Source organism: Doryrhamphus excisus, chromosome 22 (genome assembly GCF_030265055.1).
Source record: "Doryrhamphus excisus isolate RoL2022-K1 chromosome 22, RoL_Dexc_1.0, whole genome shotgun sequence".
In the NCBI taxonomy this organism is placed as follows: Eukaryota; Metazoa; Chordata; class Actinopteri; order Syngnathiformes; family Syngnathidae; genus Doryrhamphus; species Doryrhamphus excisus.
The window spans coordinates 11,501,427-11,518,152 of NC_080487.1; the positions used below are offsets into that span (position 1 = coordinate 11,501,427).

At 41.6% G+C, this 16,726-nt stretch overlaps 2 protein-coding genes and 2 long non-coding RNA genes across 4 annotated transcripts in view; 1 reads left to right on the forward strand and 3 right to left on the reverse strand.

Annotated features, from left to right (window-relative positions):
• LOC131110047 (uncharacterized) overlaps window positions 1-2,145 on the reverse strand; it is a 10,929-nt gene extending 8,784 nt beyond the window's left edge. The window contains exon 1 of the long non-coding RNA XR_009120824.1: window positions 2,019-2,145. This is a non-coding gene — a long non-coding RNA (uncharacterized LOC131110047). The remainder of the gene's footprint in view (window positions 1-2,018) is intronic.
• ccdc186 (coiled-coil domain-containing protein 186) overlaps window positions 1-8,382 on the forward strand; it is a 21,902-nt gene extending 13,520 nt beyond the window's left edge. Inside the window, exons 11-16 of the mRNA XM_058062690.1 lie at window positions 74-329; window positions 573-762; window positions 1,872-1,952; window positions 2,047-2,260; window positions 5,221-5,440; window positions 6,461-8,382. Coding sequence (XP_057918673.1) covers window positions 74-329; window positions 573-762; window positions 1,872-1,952; window positions 2,047-2,260; window positions 5,221-5,440; window positions 6,461-6,544 — 1,045 coding nt within the window. The 3' untranslated portion in view covers window positions 6,545-8,382. The remainder of the gene's footprint in view (window positions 1-73; window positions 330-572; window positions 763-1,871; window positions 1,953-2,046; window positions 2,261-5,220; window positions 5,441-6,460) is intronic.
• On the reverse strand, window positions 6,422-11,435 carry LOC131110044 (uncharacterized). Its single transcript, XR_009120821.1, has 6 exons — window positions 11,361-11,435; window positions 10,687-10,874; window positions 8,511-8,583; window positions 8,259-8,406; window positions 6,605-6,684; window positions 6,422-6,518 (listed from the first exon to the last, which is right to left on the reverse strand). It is a non-coding gene; the product is annotated as an uncharacterized LOC131110044 (long non-coding RNA).
• Window positions 11,436-14,996: 3,561 nt separating this feature from the next.
• Window positions 14,997-16,668, reverse strand: adrb1 (adrenoceptor beta 1). Its single transcript, XM_058061789.1, has one exon. It carries the CDS (start codon window positions 16,370-16,372, stop codon window positions 15,215-15,217), a length of 1,158 nt encoding a protein of 385 aa, XP_057917772.1. The 5' UTR covers window positions 16,373-16,668; the 3' UTR covers window positions 14,997-15,214.
• Window positions 16,669-16,726: the final 58 nt, after the last annotated feature.

The following is a 16,726-nucleotide window of genomic DNA, read 5'->3' on the forward strand; positions in this document are numbered from 1 at the left end:
ATTAAATTAAAAGTGTGTCTCTTTCCAATTGAGTTCATTTTTAAAGCAATGCTTTAATGCTGCATATAAAAAGGGACCAGAAGGAGATCACGTCTTCCTGCGAGGAGGTCGCGTCGCTGAACAACCAGATGGCTGATCTCCAGCGCGACGTGCAGGGCAGCAGAGAGCGCGAGGCCGAGCTGCTGGGCTTCACCGAGAAGCTCAGCAGCAAGAACGCGCAGCTGCAGTCCGAGAGCAATGGTCTGCAGGCGCAGCTGGATCAGGTCAACGCCAGGTTTGCCGAGCTCCGGGCCAAGCTGGAGGAGACCAGCGGCATGCTGGACGAAAAGGTTGGCAACACTGAGCGAGTCGCTGATGTAAACTGTATCATGAGAGGTTGTATCGGCCGATACCGATACAAGGAAAAAACTCAAATATCGGCCGATCCTTAATATCTATATTATTGTACATTTATAGGCGGCGCCACAAATGTTACAGTTCATGTGTTTGATCCCTTTGGTATTTTTTTGTCATTGTTTTTAGCTGCCTTTGCATTTCTGCTCATTGTAATTCCCCTGTCCTCCACCCTGCAGTCACGGCGGCTTAAGCACGAAGAGCTGCTGAGGCAGCAGGAGGTGCGGGGTCTTCAGGAAGAGCGTACGGTGCTGGAAGCCGAGGTGGGCCAGCTGAGGACGCGAGTCGATGAGTTGAGGGACGAGCTGGTGACGCAGAAAAGGAAGCAGGCGGCCAACATCAAGGACCTGACCAAACAGCTAATGCAAGGTCGGGAAAGCAGAATTACTCGACATTCTCCTCCGTTCGCTGCACTCGATGTGGTTTAACATGCCTTTGCATAGGTTTTGTGTCAGGCTTCTATGTGCACATGAAGAGTTCTCACTCCCTACTTGGTTCTCTGCTCACACACGCTAACCTTGGTACGCAAAGTTCAGCGTTCCCATCTCGCATGCAGGAGGTGTTGCGCTCATGTGAATCGAGGTAGCTCAGGTTTCGTTAAGGGACCCTGTGATCTTTTATGGCGTACTTGACAATTTTATATTCATTTTGAAGTCTTATTTTAAAGCTTTGGCTTAGCCGCATTAGTGTTATTGACACAGACGTGAGGAAAGTAAGGCTTCACTTTGGAGTCCAGTTGACATCTGGTTCAATTTAAATGTAAGGAGTCGACATTCACGTGCAAAATGTGAGTTATGAATAATTCATCAACTCACTTGATCTCACAGGGTGAAAATTAAGGTGGTTAGTTGACAGATGATCACGATCAGAAAGTCCTATTTTTAATTGCGCCACCACTTCCTATGTACTGTGTTTATGAATTTGCAGGACTACAGCATCTACAGTAAGTAAGATCCCTGAATTTTTGTTGGAAAAAATCTTATTTGTCATTACAATACTATATTTTCTACATACGAGGGGCTGCTGTAACTCCTCACCATTAGAGTAAGCTAGAGAGCAATTTTAATACCATGAAAACGGCCACTAGGTGGCAGGAGTGTATTTGATAAGAGCTCAGCAGGGATCATGAGATGAAGTAAAACGTACAACATCAGGAGGAAGCCCTTGCATAATGGCGGCTATTGATTGCTTGTTGCATGAAAAAAAATTACGCATAATAGGGAAATTTTAATGCACGCACAGGTACACACGTTTTTTTACCAAATTGTAAATATTTCTAGTTATATTTGTAAATTATATTTTGTCAATTACTTGTTGGCAAATAACATGGTGGTGTGTGAATGACAGGAAGAAAAGGGGGAAGTTCTGTTGCTCATGTATACATTTCTACGCCCCGAGTATAAGATGTATTTTTCGGGATAATACCGTCTATATTAGGGTTAACGCAATAAATAACCCATTTTCTTTTTCTATGTCAGCTCGAAAGCGACTAGAGCAGGTTGAAAATGGAGGCTGCGATCGGGATGGCGGCAGCATGGGAAGCCGATCCAGTTCATCAGGTACTTTACTTTACACCTCTCTTTCATTAAAATGGCAACCAGTTTGGATAAAGTCATGTGACTCACCTCACGACTTGCGTTTCCCCTTGACAAGGCTCCTTGAACGTACGTCACGGCGGTAGCGAGGAGCCGGTGAGCCAGTCGGGCCCCGCGGTGGTGGTCGTAGACAGCTTCCCGGAGGTGGACAAAGCCGTGCTGGTGGAGCGCATCGTCCGCCTGCAGAAGGCGCTGGCTCGCAAGCAGGAGAAGATCGAGTTCATGGAGGATCACATCAAGCAACTAGTGGAGGAGATACGGAAAAAGACAAAGTGAGTCACTTTGCCCAAAGACGTCTTCACACGAGACGGGGACACAAATTCCATCCGTCCATTTTCTATACCGATTCCATTAAAAAGAATTGTCTGCATACTGACAGCAGAGGCAGCAACCATGACTTCATGATGTCATGGTTGGACTTACACCAGGGGTCTCAAACTCAATTTACCTGGGGGCCACTGGAGCTAGGGTCTGGGCAAGGCTGGGCCGCATCAGGTTTTACACAAAAAAAAAACGCATTTATTAAAAACAGAAAAATATACAAACTTTTTCAGTGCTTTGGTTCCGATTTTCTACAATAAAAGCTCTGATAAAACATTCCACTGTTCTCAAATATCTTAATTTTTTATTTTTCTGCACAAAATAAGATGAAAAATAAACAAATCAAGAATAAAGAAAATCAATCAATCAGTAATAAATAAATATAATAATAATAATAATAAAACAGCAAATAATAAAAACTTAAGAAACCACATATAGTTGGTGGGTAGACAAATTATTTTTTTCACATTAAAATGACCAAAGCATTATTAGAGCCCTGTAGACATGACAAAACACGACAATAGTCACATTTATACTTTTTTTATTTACAACATATTGCGCAACTGCAGGGTCTTGAGACACATGCTAACTCGCAAACTAGAGAGCTAGCGACCTAAACGGTAGCCTTCAAGTTATTTCCTTTAAACTTAAATAGCCAAAAACTTACCACTTCCACACGAATAGGGAGGATAACTATTAACAGTTATTTAACCTTTAACATGAACATGAATCAAACGTAATATTTTTTTCTGGGTACATGATACCATACAGCATCCATATCAAACTTGCGCGGGCCGCACTAACATTAAACTTTCATATCAAGGCGGGGGCCTCAAACTAGTGTCCTGCGGGCCACGTGTTTGAGACCCCTGACTTACACCTTTATACTGCCAAACAAACACAGGAAAATTACAGTTAATGTGTCGTTCAAGTTCACGCCGCAGTTTCACACTGCGCCATACTCGTTCCTATTTATCACAACAGCATTTCTAAGAGTCGCGTTTTATTCCACCACGCATCACTCTCGCTGCTTATCGCCACTTATGCTGACCTTGAAGGACAACACATGCTTGACGCACATTAACGAGAGCCCCTACCCGCCTTCGACTTCCAAATTCTTACCTACACCTTGTTCCCGAAATGTAATAAGAGCTATTTATAGCCAGGGTAGAGGGTGAGCTATGAATGAATTAGCGTCTTCGGTGATTCATATTCATGGCCACGGCCTCAGAGAAAAGAAGCGTGTGAAGGACGGACGCTCGTCCAAATGGACCTCTGCCAAGTTGCGGGGAAATTAGGGAGTCCCACTTTCCTCCTCTTCCACTAATAAGACTCTCATCGTCGGAGCCACTAAATCCATTTCGCCGTAATGAGTAAATCCATTGACTTAATACATGCAATGATTAGTCTCGCCAAACAGTCCACTGGGATTCCCTATCAGATGACAAAATAATTTCCGACTGGCGTTTTGGCTCAACCTACATTCAAGAAGTTATAATTTAGGACAGATCCCACGGTCGCACAGCTAAAATTAGCCATGTCAAAATCTCAGTTAACTGAAGAGGAGGAGGAAGAGGATGGAGGGCGCCGTGGCTTTCTAGAACGTGATCATGGTTCCTGCTGATTTTTATGTCACTTTATGTCGTAGTTCAAATTCAGCTTTACAGTCGCCATGAGTGTTCCGCGGGTAGTTTATTTGAGGTACGACGCAGCCATCTATTAGAGCTGAGGCCACTATATGAGTTCAGTATTTGACACCAGGCCTCCAATAATGAAGCAGAAACAGACCACCTTCCCTTCATGCAGTCGCTTCATTTTCAACCCCCGGCCCTCACCCAGTGTCTTATTATTTTTGTTTTTAATAGGGCTGTCAAGAATAAAGCGTTAGTGGCGGTAATAATACAATTATTTACGTTAATTTTTTTTTCTGTCATTTTAACGTGTGCATACCAGAACAAGCATATCTCGGGTTTGACGTCTTATACATGGTGGCCCACGGAGCACAATGGCGCGTCCCCACACATTTATCTTTCTATTAAATTATTATGATTTATTTTTAATTATTTGTACAAATTACTGTTTACGCTGTACATGTTCATCTATTTATTCTACACATTATTATTTATTATTATACGGGAGCCAGGCAACGACATTTTGTTGGCTATTTCACTGCTGTGTTATTGTGCAATGATAATAAAGAAACAATAAACAATAACAATTTATCTATCCATTAAATGCAGGAAAAAATGGCATATTTCAGACATAATTAATCACAATTAATGATTCATTAGTTAAAAAACGGATTAATCTGATTTTAAATGTTTAACCATTTGACAGCCCTATTTTTTTTTACTAAACACTCGACACAGAACTGTGTTCCAAATATGGAATTATGAAAAGAAATGCATCTAAAAAAGATATTTAAGATGTTATCCTCTCCTCCTTAGTCCAACGCTTGCAGTCAGCATATTTATTATCTCCACTGCAGATAAAACGCTGAGTAGTAGATCTTTTTTTTTTTTCCCTGCAGCTCTAGCATTTCCGAGCCTTTTTATTTGGATTATCAACACGTGATCTTGGCTTGATTATCACCATTTAACAGCCCTAATATACAGTAAAGTTTTTGTTAGATTTTTGAGCTTTACTCCATTTTTGTCATAAGAACGCTAATTTTCTTTCCCTTTTTAAATATTCATCACATGTGAAAGTTGTTTGCCCTTTACTTTGAAGGTGGTGGCTCAAATCCGGAATACAGTAAATCAAAAATATGTGCTTATAACGGGAGTCGATGGGACCAAATTGGTCCCGAGGGTAATGTGCGTCTGCATTTATGGAAATCTGCTATTCTGTATACCTGACAAGTGTTCCTGCATACCAATATGACATACTAGATATGCTACCTTCGCCGTAGAATCATCCAGAGCTACGTGCTCAGGGAAGAATCGGGGGCCCTCTCGTCGGAGGCGTCGGACATCAACAAAGCGCACCTCAGCAGGCGGGGCGGCATCATGGCGTCGCTGTACACGTCCCATCCGGCTGACAGCGGGCTGACTCTGGACCTGTCGTTGGAGATCAACAGGAAGCTGCAGGCAGTGCTGGAGGACACGCTGCTGAAGAACATCACACTCAAGGTACTGGATCAACTTGATTGCATATACGATATGTATATCTATAATTAAATTACATGCGATATTAAACTTTTGAATGTTATTTTTAAGTGTATGCAAAACCTTTAACAGACCTCACAGCTAGGAGACCAGGGTTCAATTCCACCCTCGGCCATCTCTGTGTGGAGTTTGCATGTTCTCCCCGTGCATGCGTGGGTTTTCTCCGGGTACTCCGGTTTCCTCCCACATTCCAAAAACATGCTAGGTTAATTAGCGACTCCTAATTGTCCATAGGTATGAATGTGAGTGTGAATGGTTGTTTGTCTATATGTGCCCTGTGATTGGCTGGCCTCGCCTCTCGCCCGAAGACAGCTGGGATAGGCTCCAGCACCCCCCGCGACCCTAGTGAGGAAAAGCGGTAGAAAATGAATGAATGAATGACTTACAAAGAGAAATTAATATATTTAAAAAGTAATAGTCAGGCAATAGCCTGGATGTCCTCGGGAGCGCTCGGAAGTGAGACCAATCACAGCGGAGTGGGCGTGCCCGGAGGCGGGCCATGGGTGAAAAAAAATTAAAACAGACCGTCTTGGAAAGCCAGGGAATTACAGGTGGAATAGCTGCAGATTCCGGAAGATCTAGAAAGCTTTCTGTGTGGGTTATTGTGTGTAGCTGCTCTACAGGAGTCCCTAACTCAATACAAAGTGAAATATTAATTTAAGAAACAATACCAGAAGTTATTTACAAGAAGAGTCTTGGAACGTGTCATGTTATGTTTATATCTATGATTATCACCATTTTTATGTATTTATGATTATTATGATTGTGAAAAATCATAATTATCACCATATGGTCACACTAACTTATCACTAAAAAAATCACATCTGGAATACAGAATGTATTTTTAATAAGTTTTGCTTGGTCCTACTCATTTTCAACACATGTGAATTGAATTTAATGATGTATTCAAATGTAACTTAATGCATGTTCAAATAAAATTAAACCATTACCATTTTTATAAATGACCGATGACTTTACTTCCAGGAGAACCTTCAGACTTTGGGCGCGGAGATCGAGAAGCTGATAAAACAGCAGCGAGACCCTGCGGACGCAGCAAGGAGGACATAAGCGGACATTTTAACGAATGACTGATCTTCAATGTGCCAGTAGCATCTCTTCTCCTCTTACTTGAATCGTTCCATCTCCTGATCTCTGGATCTTCTTCCGCAATGAGCCATGCCGTGATTCTTCTGTGGACCTTTCAGGACCTCCAAGGGGGGGCGTAATAGTGAATGTATAAAAAAAAAAAAAAAAATTAAGCATGGATGTGAATCTTCTGATTAAGCCAAAATGTTCTAACCCGACATGACGTCCATACAGTACATGAAGCAGCGGCCATCTTTGTAATGAAGTCAAATACAGCCAGTCTGAATGTCATTTTGTAATTTATTTTTCTTCCACTATGCTTTTATTTCCCTCGTCTATGTATATTTTTTTTTAGCATTAGCTCTTTTAGAATGTCTGTAATTTTATTTAAATAGACTTATGAAGAATTACCTCAGACATTTTGGCGTTTTCTTTTTTTTTCACCCCCCTCACTAGTCACATATTGTGGTTCCACTTGTAGCTCAAAATCAAGGGCGGCAATCAAAACTAACATAATTTTCAGTTTCTTTGCATTTGTTTTAATGGGATTTCACCGTGTCAACTCACTATTCCGTGCAACGGGAACCTTCAATTTAATAGGATTTAGTGGGTGTATATTACTGTAGTACTCCACTTGCAGGGAAATAATGATATCATGTAGTGCACTAATGAGTTTATTGGTTTTTTTTGGGGGGGGGGTGCACCATGTGCATACTACTTATACTACTTAGTACGGAAATGTCTTAAATGTTGAGGTATTCTGATCTGACCATGGTTTTGTTTTGTTTTTTTTTTGTTTTTTGGAGTGGAAGCTCTATACCTCCAAAAGGTTCTACTCTAGCCAGGGACAGGAAGTGCAATGTGCGTCCTTTCTTTTAGCATGTTTAACATGTATGAATGATTTCATTTTTTTTTGTTGCTTTGTTTTTGTTTGCAACTCGATGATTCAGACTTTGCATTACGGTAACAGCAGACATTTTACTCTCCAAAAAAATGAAGGGAACAGTAAAGACAAGCACTTGGAGGTTTACCCCCTGTCATGTACGCTCTGAGGCAACACTGACATATTAATTTTGGTGGCGTATGACCTTTACTTTGGATAATTAAATCCATTTATTTTCATAAAAAGTTGATTTTTTTTCCCACCCCATTCTGTGCAATCCTTTTGCAGGTTCTGTCAAACTGTGATTGTAAGTTTGTAGATTCTGTGAAATGGACCTTTTTAAATGGAGTATCTATCTGTATATATATATATGTACATATGTACAGGTGCATATCAAGTTAGAAGATTATTCTGCATGTTCAGTTTCATTTTTGAAACTACTGAAATAATAATAATTCTAATTTCTTGAAATGCACCTGTATATGCAGTGGCTCCAGGGAATAAAAAAATGACATGCGTCTTAACTACATGTAGTATTTGTTTGTTTTTGCTTTTGCAGTGTACATTTAGTGGCTCTTTTTTTTGTGCATGAGGCAGATTTAGGAGACCTTTTTTTCCAGAAGGTGCAACATCAGCGATGCTGGAGGTCAAAGCATATGATTTAAGCGCCACAGGGGTTCGTCTACAACAGCAAGAGGCAACCTGCCTGCTAGTACATTTACAGGAAGTGTCTTTCAATCATACGTCTGCGAGATGTAGCTCCACTACACGGCAATTAATCATCAGGTAAGAAAAAAAAAAATGTAATCTTACTTTCTCGTAGGTGGGTTTTTATCCTGCGGGTTCCTTTTACAGGCATTGATCCTGCAGAGGTTATTTTTAGCTCCCAGCTTAGGTTGACCACTCTTGAATTCATAAGAGCTAACCTTTTATGACAGCAGCGATGCGAGTCGTTGTGCAGCTGTTATATGAAGAATGAAATATAGGATTGAAATATTTGGCATTTTTCTATTTTTACTCAAAAAAAAATATGTAATTGCATCACCAGAAGAGGATAGTACTTACCTGTCATCCAATGGAATTGTTGTGGTGTCATTTTGAGACTCGCCCCAGCCACGAGGGGGCATATTTCAGAGCTCTACATTAAAAACAAAAATTACTATCAGAACTACTTGCCCCATGTAAAATGAAAAGACCGCCATAATGATATAGTCTAATTTTTGTGGCATCACATGAGAATCTCAAATAAAGATGAAATTATTATCATTTCTTGTGGTTGTTTTCCTACATAGATCATGACGTCGCATGGAAATCTGGATTGTCAAGAGACTTCTAGGCACTTTTATAAGTTGTGCACCACAATGGAACATTATCGAATAGACACATTTGTGTACTAGTAAAGTTTTTTTTAATTCAGAAAAACATTTATACTTTTTTTATTTACAACATATTGCGCAACTGAAGTGTCTTGAGACACATGCTAACTCGCAAACTAGAGAGCTAGCGACCTAAACGGTAGCCTTCAAGTTATTTCCTTTAAACTTAAATAGCCAAAAACTTACCACTTCCACACGGATAGGGAGGATAACTATTAACAGTTATTGAACCTTTAACATGAACATGAATCAAACGTAATAATTTTTTCTGGGTACATGATACCATACAGCATCCATATCAAACTTGCGCGGGGCCGCACTAACATTAAACTTTCATATCAAGGCGGGGGCCTCAAACTAGTGTCCTGCGGGCCACATTTGGCCCATGGGCCGCGTGTTTGAGACCCCTGAATTAGCCGATGTTGTCAAAATAAACGATTCTGATTGGTCCATTTCAAGATTTGCAAGGATTGGTTTGCAAATTACCACCGGAATTACCCAGTCCGTGTTTTTTACCAACACCCAACAAGAACCGCTTTTAAAAAAAACTCTTCGCAGTACGGCATGCCAAAGTGCATTCCCGATGGGAATATCACTGATTGGATTTACTTGCCCCAATTTTGTTTTAACTTGTACATCGTTATTCTCGAGGCCTGTATTTGAATCAAAGCTGAGGATTGCTTCAATGTATTGTGATGTAAAACTAAACATTATTTTAGTTACATCACAACTAATTATGGATAACCAATATGGCGATATTGTCAAACACAATTTCTGATACCAATATGTGTAACATGACATATCTCCTGGCTGTAAACACGCTGCATTGTTCATTATTCTAAGAATGCAACATATTTGTAAATAAAGAATTTGAACTGGTTCAGATAAGTAAGTAAGATAAGTTAAGAATAAGATAAGTAAGAATCAGTGTTTTAGCTCCAGTTGTTACCTGACGAGAGATATTTGGCACTTCTGCTGTTATTGTCACTGCTCGCATTTTGCCAGCGGGCGACGCGACACATGAAGTCACTCGACTTCCTCCACGCTACATTACCCACGAAGAATTGCGCACATTAGCTTAACAATCCAGCAACTGAAAAGGGACCCATTATGTAAATTTTTGCAGGCCTTTATTTTGAGTTGTGGACTCCTATGGAGCAGCTCCACATGATAACATGCACAGGAAGCTTTCTAGATCTTCCAGATGTCTGCATTATTTCCATATACATATGTTGTGCTTTTTCCACTTTTCTGACCTATAAATGTAGATAAAATGTTGTATTCTTGTGTTTAACTACGCCAAAGTTTCTGAAAATGAGGTGTGTACATTAGGAAGTGAGCTCTGTAAGAAGTTTGGGAAGGCTCAAAATGCTCTGTTTCGTAAGGCGTGGTAAAACTGTCCCTTTGTGATGTCACAGCGGGGCGGACTTCCTTATATAGGTGGGACTATACGCCAGATAAGCTCTTTGTCCAAGCTATGCTACTCTGTTTACTTGCTAGCAATGGGGCGTAAGGGGAAGACACATTTGTTTACAATTCCTAACGACGCCACCATCGTAGGATTAAGCTAATGCTAACGCTAACCCACAAGTAGTTGGAGTTCCTGATTCCTTACCAGCAAAATAAATACATTTTAATCTGTCTACGGAACTTCACACTGGACTGTTTTGTGAATATGGGCCAGTATGAAGCTGGACTAGCCGACAAACTTACTGAAGTCCGACACCTTTCCAATGTTACTTGGTGGTGTGGACTGGGCAAACAGTAAGTAACAATTTATCAGTGTCTTAACTGTGTTTTTGCTAAAAAGCAATTAATGGCAACATTAGAGGAAAACCTAACGCTAAAATGTTAAAGCTACTTACCATTGAGAGACGTCTTGAAGAGACCCCTTCTTGAGAAACTTCGGACTGTCCAGTTCCAGAATCCAACACATACGGTTGTATGTCAAAAGTCGACATTTATCGCCGTTTATTATCAACTTCGATACCGTTCGCAGCTAGCGGCCTTTTATGCATTGCGATTGTGACTAACCACAGCGGAGGGGGCGTTCCTGCAGGTGGAATAAATTAAAAGACTTTTCACTGGAACCACAAAATCCAAACAAATACAAATACAGAATAGGTGCGCATTCTGGAATAAGTATAAAGCTTTGTGTGCTGTTATCATGTATAGCTGGTCAATAGGAGTCCACAACTCAATACAAAGGGACAAAAAATTAGCATAATAAGTCCCCTTTAAATTGCTTGTAGTGTATGGGCTGACTTGTACTTACTTTCTTTTTAACCAATATATATAAATATATATAAACATTATACATTTCACTGGTTAAAGTCCTATATTCACAAAACTAACAAATCAACTATTTTCAAACATGGCTTAATTGACACAAGATGGCGCCGGCGCTTGAGAACATTTCGCGGCTTCCTTTACACATATATATTTCGTCATATATCAATAACAGCATTATCAAAGTACATTCAAACGTTTTATAACATATTTACATAGTACATTAAGTCAAATTTACTGTTCCACCCACCTGAAAACCGGAGATATTAATGAGACACAGCCGACGTCACGTCAGTCCATCATCTTGTTTGGCGGAAAGAGGAAGTTCGTCAAGCAGACCAAACTGACGTAAAGCGTCGCAAGCCAGGTGAGCCGCTACACTGCCCCCTGCTGGAGAGTGTCCATAACGTTTCTATTGACTGTTTTTAGTTTTGTAATTAAATATTTTTTTATCAGATTCTTACCAGTTTATTGTTGATGGTAATATTTTTCTGTGATGATTTTCATATTTAGAAAAAATGTGATTTTTTTTTAATTAATTTAATTTAACGTTTTTTTTAATTCATGTTTCTTTTAACTATTATTTCTGCATTCTCCTGGCCTATATTAAAATGAGAAAACTCATGATTTGAAGGTGGTAGAATCTATATGTCACACTCCATTATTTATATTGGCTTTTCATGCAGTTCAGTTGGAATTCGAGCACGTTTTTATAAAAAAAAAATTAAAAAAATGTGTAGTTTGCATTTGTCAGTTCTGAGGTGTGAAATTGCAGCAAAGGTTGTTGTTAATAGAGCGTATATGTTTGTGGTGCTTTGGTGCTCGGCCCTGTGGCTCCATGCATAGACACGCTGGTGATCATGCTGAGAAGTGCTCATGCTCTTTTGAGTGTGCAGAAAGTAGATAAGAGCTAAGTCCAAAGCCTCCAGCCGACTACTCCTTGGAGAAAATGGATAAGGAAAAGGAACTGAAGGAAGTCTTTTCATGGAGTCCTTCTTTGTAGTTCGTGTAGCATTACTGCTATCTTTTATTCACATTGCAGCCGCAGATGAAGATTGACTTGGTAGCGCCAATCCACGATTTTACGTAAATGCATGAACGATACGTCCATCGCTAATGTAAACATTAGCATCACTGATAAATTGATAAGTTATCATCCTTTAATTTCATTTGAATGGACTTGTCTTATTGTTGTATAAGCAACAAGCAGTTGGTTATGTAAATAAATGTTGTGCATGTGTGGGTGTGTATGCTGATGCACATGAACGCACCGTTTTAGAAAAAAGCAGTTTGCTAGTTTTGATCCTGCTATTTGACTATGAAGTATCCACTATCTGACTGAAATAATTAGGCACTAAATGGGTTTCAGTTTTATTTACGTACCCCTTAAGGCCCCTTAATTGTCGTACACCTGGGGGTACGTGTACCCAACATTGGGAACCACTGATGTAGAGGCTCTTTGACGAGAGTTTTTGCAGCAGATTCCTAAAAAACAGCACAGCAGTCTTGCAATATGGAGGATGTTCAACTGTTTTTTGTGGTAGGTCCTAATGTAATAATAAACTAATGTTTATTACAAAACTGAGATTCTCTCCAAGACAAGAGTGCTTTGCTGTTTTTAAGAATCTCCTGCAAAAATGATACTTCAAGAACTGTACAGTTTTTACGGGCCTGCTGCAAAAATGCTAGTCAAAGATGGTCTATTTGACAAGAGAGCTCTGCTGTTTTTAGGACTCTACTGGAAAAAAAAACAACGACAGGAGAGTTCTGCTGTTTTTAAGGATCTACTGCAAATGTGTGAGTCAAAGATGGTCTATTTGATAAGAGAGCTCTGCTGTTTTTAGGATTCTGCTGATTTTTTTTATAGCAAAGACAGGAGATCTCTGCTGTTTTTAAGGGCCTGTTGCAAAATGCTAGTCAAAGATGGTCTATTTGACAGGAGGGGGTCTCTGCTGTTTTTAGGACTCTGCTGAAAAAAAGAAAGACAGAGTTCTGCTCTTTTTATCTTTTTAAGGACCTACTGCAAAAATGCTAGTCAAAGATCCTTTATTTGACAAGAGAGCTCTGCTGTTCTTAGGATTCTGCTGTTTTTTTTTTTAGAAAAAACAGGAGATCTCTGCTATTTTTAAGGAGCTATTGCAAAAATGTGAGTCAAAGATTGTCTATTTGACATGAGAGCTCTGCTGTTTTTAGGACTCTGCTGAAAAAATAATCAAAGACAGAAGATCTCTGCTGTTTTTAAGGACCTTCTGCAAAAATGCTCATCAAAGATGGTCTATTTGACAAGGGGGGGCTCTGCTGTTTTTAGGACTCTGCTGAAAAAAGAGAGTTCTGCTGTTTTTAAGGACCTACTGCAAAAATGCTAGTCAAAGATCCTCTATTTGACAAGAGAGCTCTGCTGTTTTTAGGACTCTGCTGAAAAAAAAATCAAAAACAGAAGATTTCTGCTGTTTTTAAGGACCTACTGCAAAAATCCTCATCAAAGATGGTCTATTTGACAAGAGAGCTCTGCTGTTTTTAGGACTCTGCTGAAAAAAAAGAAAAACAGAAGATTTCTGCTGTTTTTAAGGACCTCCTGTAAAAATGCTCATCAAAGATGGTCTATATGACAAGAGAGCTCTGCTGTTCTTAGGATTCTGCTGAATTTTTTTGTAGCAAAGACAGGAGATCTCTGCTATTTTTAAGGACCTACTGCAAAAATGCTAGTCAAAGATTGTCTATTTGATGGGGGGGCTCTGCAGTTTATAGGACTCTGCTGAAAAAAAATAAAGACAGAGTACTGCTGTTTTTAAGGACCTCCTGCAAAAATGCTAGTCAAAGATTCTCTATTTGACAAGAGAGCTCTGCTATTCTTAGGATTCTGCTGATTTTTTTTTTTAGCGAAGACAGGAGATCTCTGCTATTTTTAAGGACCTACTGCAAAAATGCTAGTCGAAGATCCTCTATTTGACAAGAGAGCCCTGCTGTTTTTAGGACTCTACTGAAAAAAAATCAAAGACAGAAGATCTCTGCTGTTTTTAGGACCTACTGCAAAAATGCTAGTCGAAGATCCTCTATTTGACAAGAGAGCTCTGCTGTTTTTAGGACTCTACTGAAAAAAAAATCAAAGACAGAAGATCTCTGCTGTTTTTAGGACCTACTGCAAAAATGCTAGTCAAAGATCCTCTATTTGACAAGAGAGCTCTGCTGTTTTTAGGACTCTGCTGAAAAAAATTATCAAAGACAGGAGATCTCTGCTGTTTTTAAGGACTGACTGTAAAAATGCTAGTCAAAGATCCTCTATTTGACAAGAGAGCTCTGCTGTTCTTAGGATTCTGCTGATTTTTTTTAGCAAAGACAGGAGATCTCTGCTATTTTTAAGGACCTACTGCAAAAATCTTCATCAAAGATGGTCTATTCGACGGGGGGGGGGGGGGGGGGGGGCTCTGCTGAAAAAAAATAAAGACAGAATTCTGCTGTTTTTAAGGACCTACTGCAAAAATGCTAGTCGAAGATCCTCTATTTGACAAGAGAGCGCTGCTGTTTTTAGGACCTCCTGCAAAAATGCTAGTCAAAGATCCTCTATTTGATGAGTGTTCTGGTGTTTTTAGGAATCTGCTGCAAAAACAAGCCCAATTCAGTCCACTTTGCTGTGATGCCAGCTGAATATACCACTAACAGCCACTAGAGGGAGACATATTTACATTGCGAGTGAGGTTTTCTATGATATGCTGTGATCTATTTACCAATGTTACCATCCTCACATCATACTCTTAAGGGTAATGCATGTTCAAGTGTAATTTAAGTATATTTATATGCTAATGAAGCATAAAAAATGAAAAAATGTAGTTTAAGAAGACATGAAATACATGTTTTTATTACTTTTTATTACTATTTCACAGGACATGTGTACAAACAGCATGTACTACTTGACAAGGACAAGACGTTTTATACTCAAAGCCACAGTGCAGCAGAAATAAATAAGCATTAATAACATTAATAACAAATAACACCAAAGAGGAAGAAATAACTGCAACAATTGCACTTGCCCACCATTGCGAGGTAAAAACAAAGATGGCTGCACTTTTAGAACTTAAAAGTGTTGAAAAAGAATTTTAGTTTCAGTCACAGATGGGACTCGGAACGGGACAGCTTGCCGGTCCCGGCCAGGCTGCTGTCGCTGTTGTCCAGCCCGTTGCAGTCCGTCCACAAGCCAAGGGTTCCGGGCTCCACGGAGGCCACATAACCTGCGGAGTACCGGCTCAGGTCACAGGAGCTGACGTGCAGCACGCCTGGGCTCCTCGGTGTCCTCCTCCTCCTTCTTCTCCTCCAGCAGCACAGGAGCCTCTTGAACGCCCTCCGGAAGTCCGGACTCCTGCAGTAGATGACGGGATTGAACGCGGAGTTGGCGTAGCCGAGCCAGTTGAGAAAGACGAACAGGTTCTTGTCCACCAACTCGGCGCCGAAAACCCGCACCACGTTCACGATGAAGAAGGGGAGCCAGCAAAGAGTGAAGGTCCCCATGATGATACCCAGCGTCTTGAGCGCCTTGTGTTCCCGCAGAGCGGCCATCCGAGGCGGCTTCCTCTTGCACTGTCCAGCGGAGCCGTGGATGTGGAAGCGACCCTCGCATTTGTCGATCTTCCGCAGCTGCTGCTTTGCTTCCCGGTAGACGCGCGCGTAAACGAACACCATAACCACCAGTGGGAGGTAGAAGGAGATGACGGAGGAGGACACGGCGTACGCGCGGTTCGTGACGAAGTCGCAGCAGGTCGGGTCCTCGTAGCAGGCGGTGTGCGCGCTGTCCCGGGACCAGTGCATGAGAATGGGGAGGAAGGAGACCAACGCCGAGACCCCCCACACGGCGCACACAGCCGCCTTAGCGCGGGCTCTGGTGAGCAGGCTTTGGTAGCGAAAGGGCGCCGTGATGGCTACGTATCGGTCCACGGCGATCACGCACAGCGTCTCGATGCTCGCCGTGACGCACAGAACGTCCACGGAGATCCAGAACTCGCAGAAGAATGAGCCGTAAGCCCAGGAGCCGCGCACTTCCAGCGTGGCGCCGAAGGGCACCACCAGCACGCCCATGATGAGATCCGCGCACGCCAGCGACACCACGAACACGTTGGTCCGCGTCTGGAGCCTCTGCGTCCGGGCGATGGCCACGATCACGAGCGCGTTGCCCACCACTATGGCCAGCACGATGAGAGCCATGACCAGGCTGATGCCCGCGACCCACTCCTCCGACGCGGACGTGAGGTTGCGGGGGTCGACGCCGCCCATGACGGGCTGCCGAGTGGAGCGCTGCTCTCGCTGGAGTGAAGCCCCTCCGGCCCGGCGCGCCTGCCACGGCCCTGCTGGCGTGGCGCTCCAACTCCATCTGAAGCTCCTGAATGGACCTGCATCGACCCTGGCCGTCAATCGGTGCTGCCTGTGACGTCACTGCCGAACTGACGAATCAGAGAGCCGGTAATTTGGGACCCCTGCTCGCTATCTAATAACCCGCTGCCAAATCACTAATCAAAGATCCTCTAATATGACAGGAGCACTCTGCTGCTGTTAAGCGCCCACTGCAAAGTAGTGCTGCTGTTTTTAGGGACATGCTGCAAAGATCCTCTATGACAGGATCATTTTGCT

Bases quoted from the DNA above. Each gene is read 5' to 3' on its own strand.
- adrb1 (XM_058061789.1), bottom strand. From the start codon at position 16,372: ATGGGCGGCGTCGACCCCCGCAACCTCACGTCCGCGTCGGAGGAGTGG.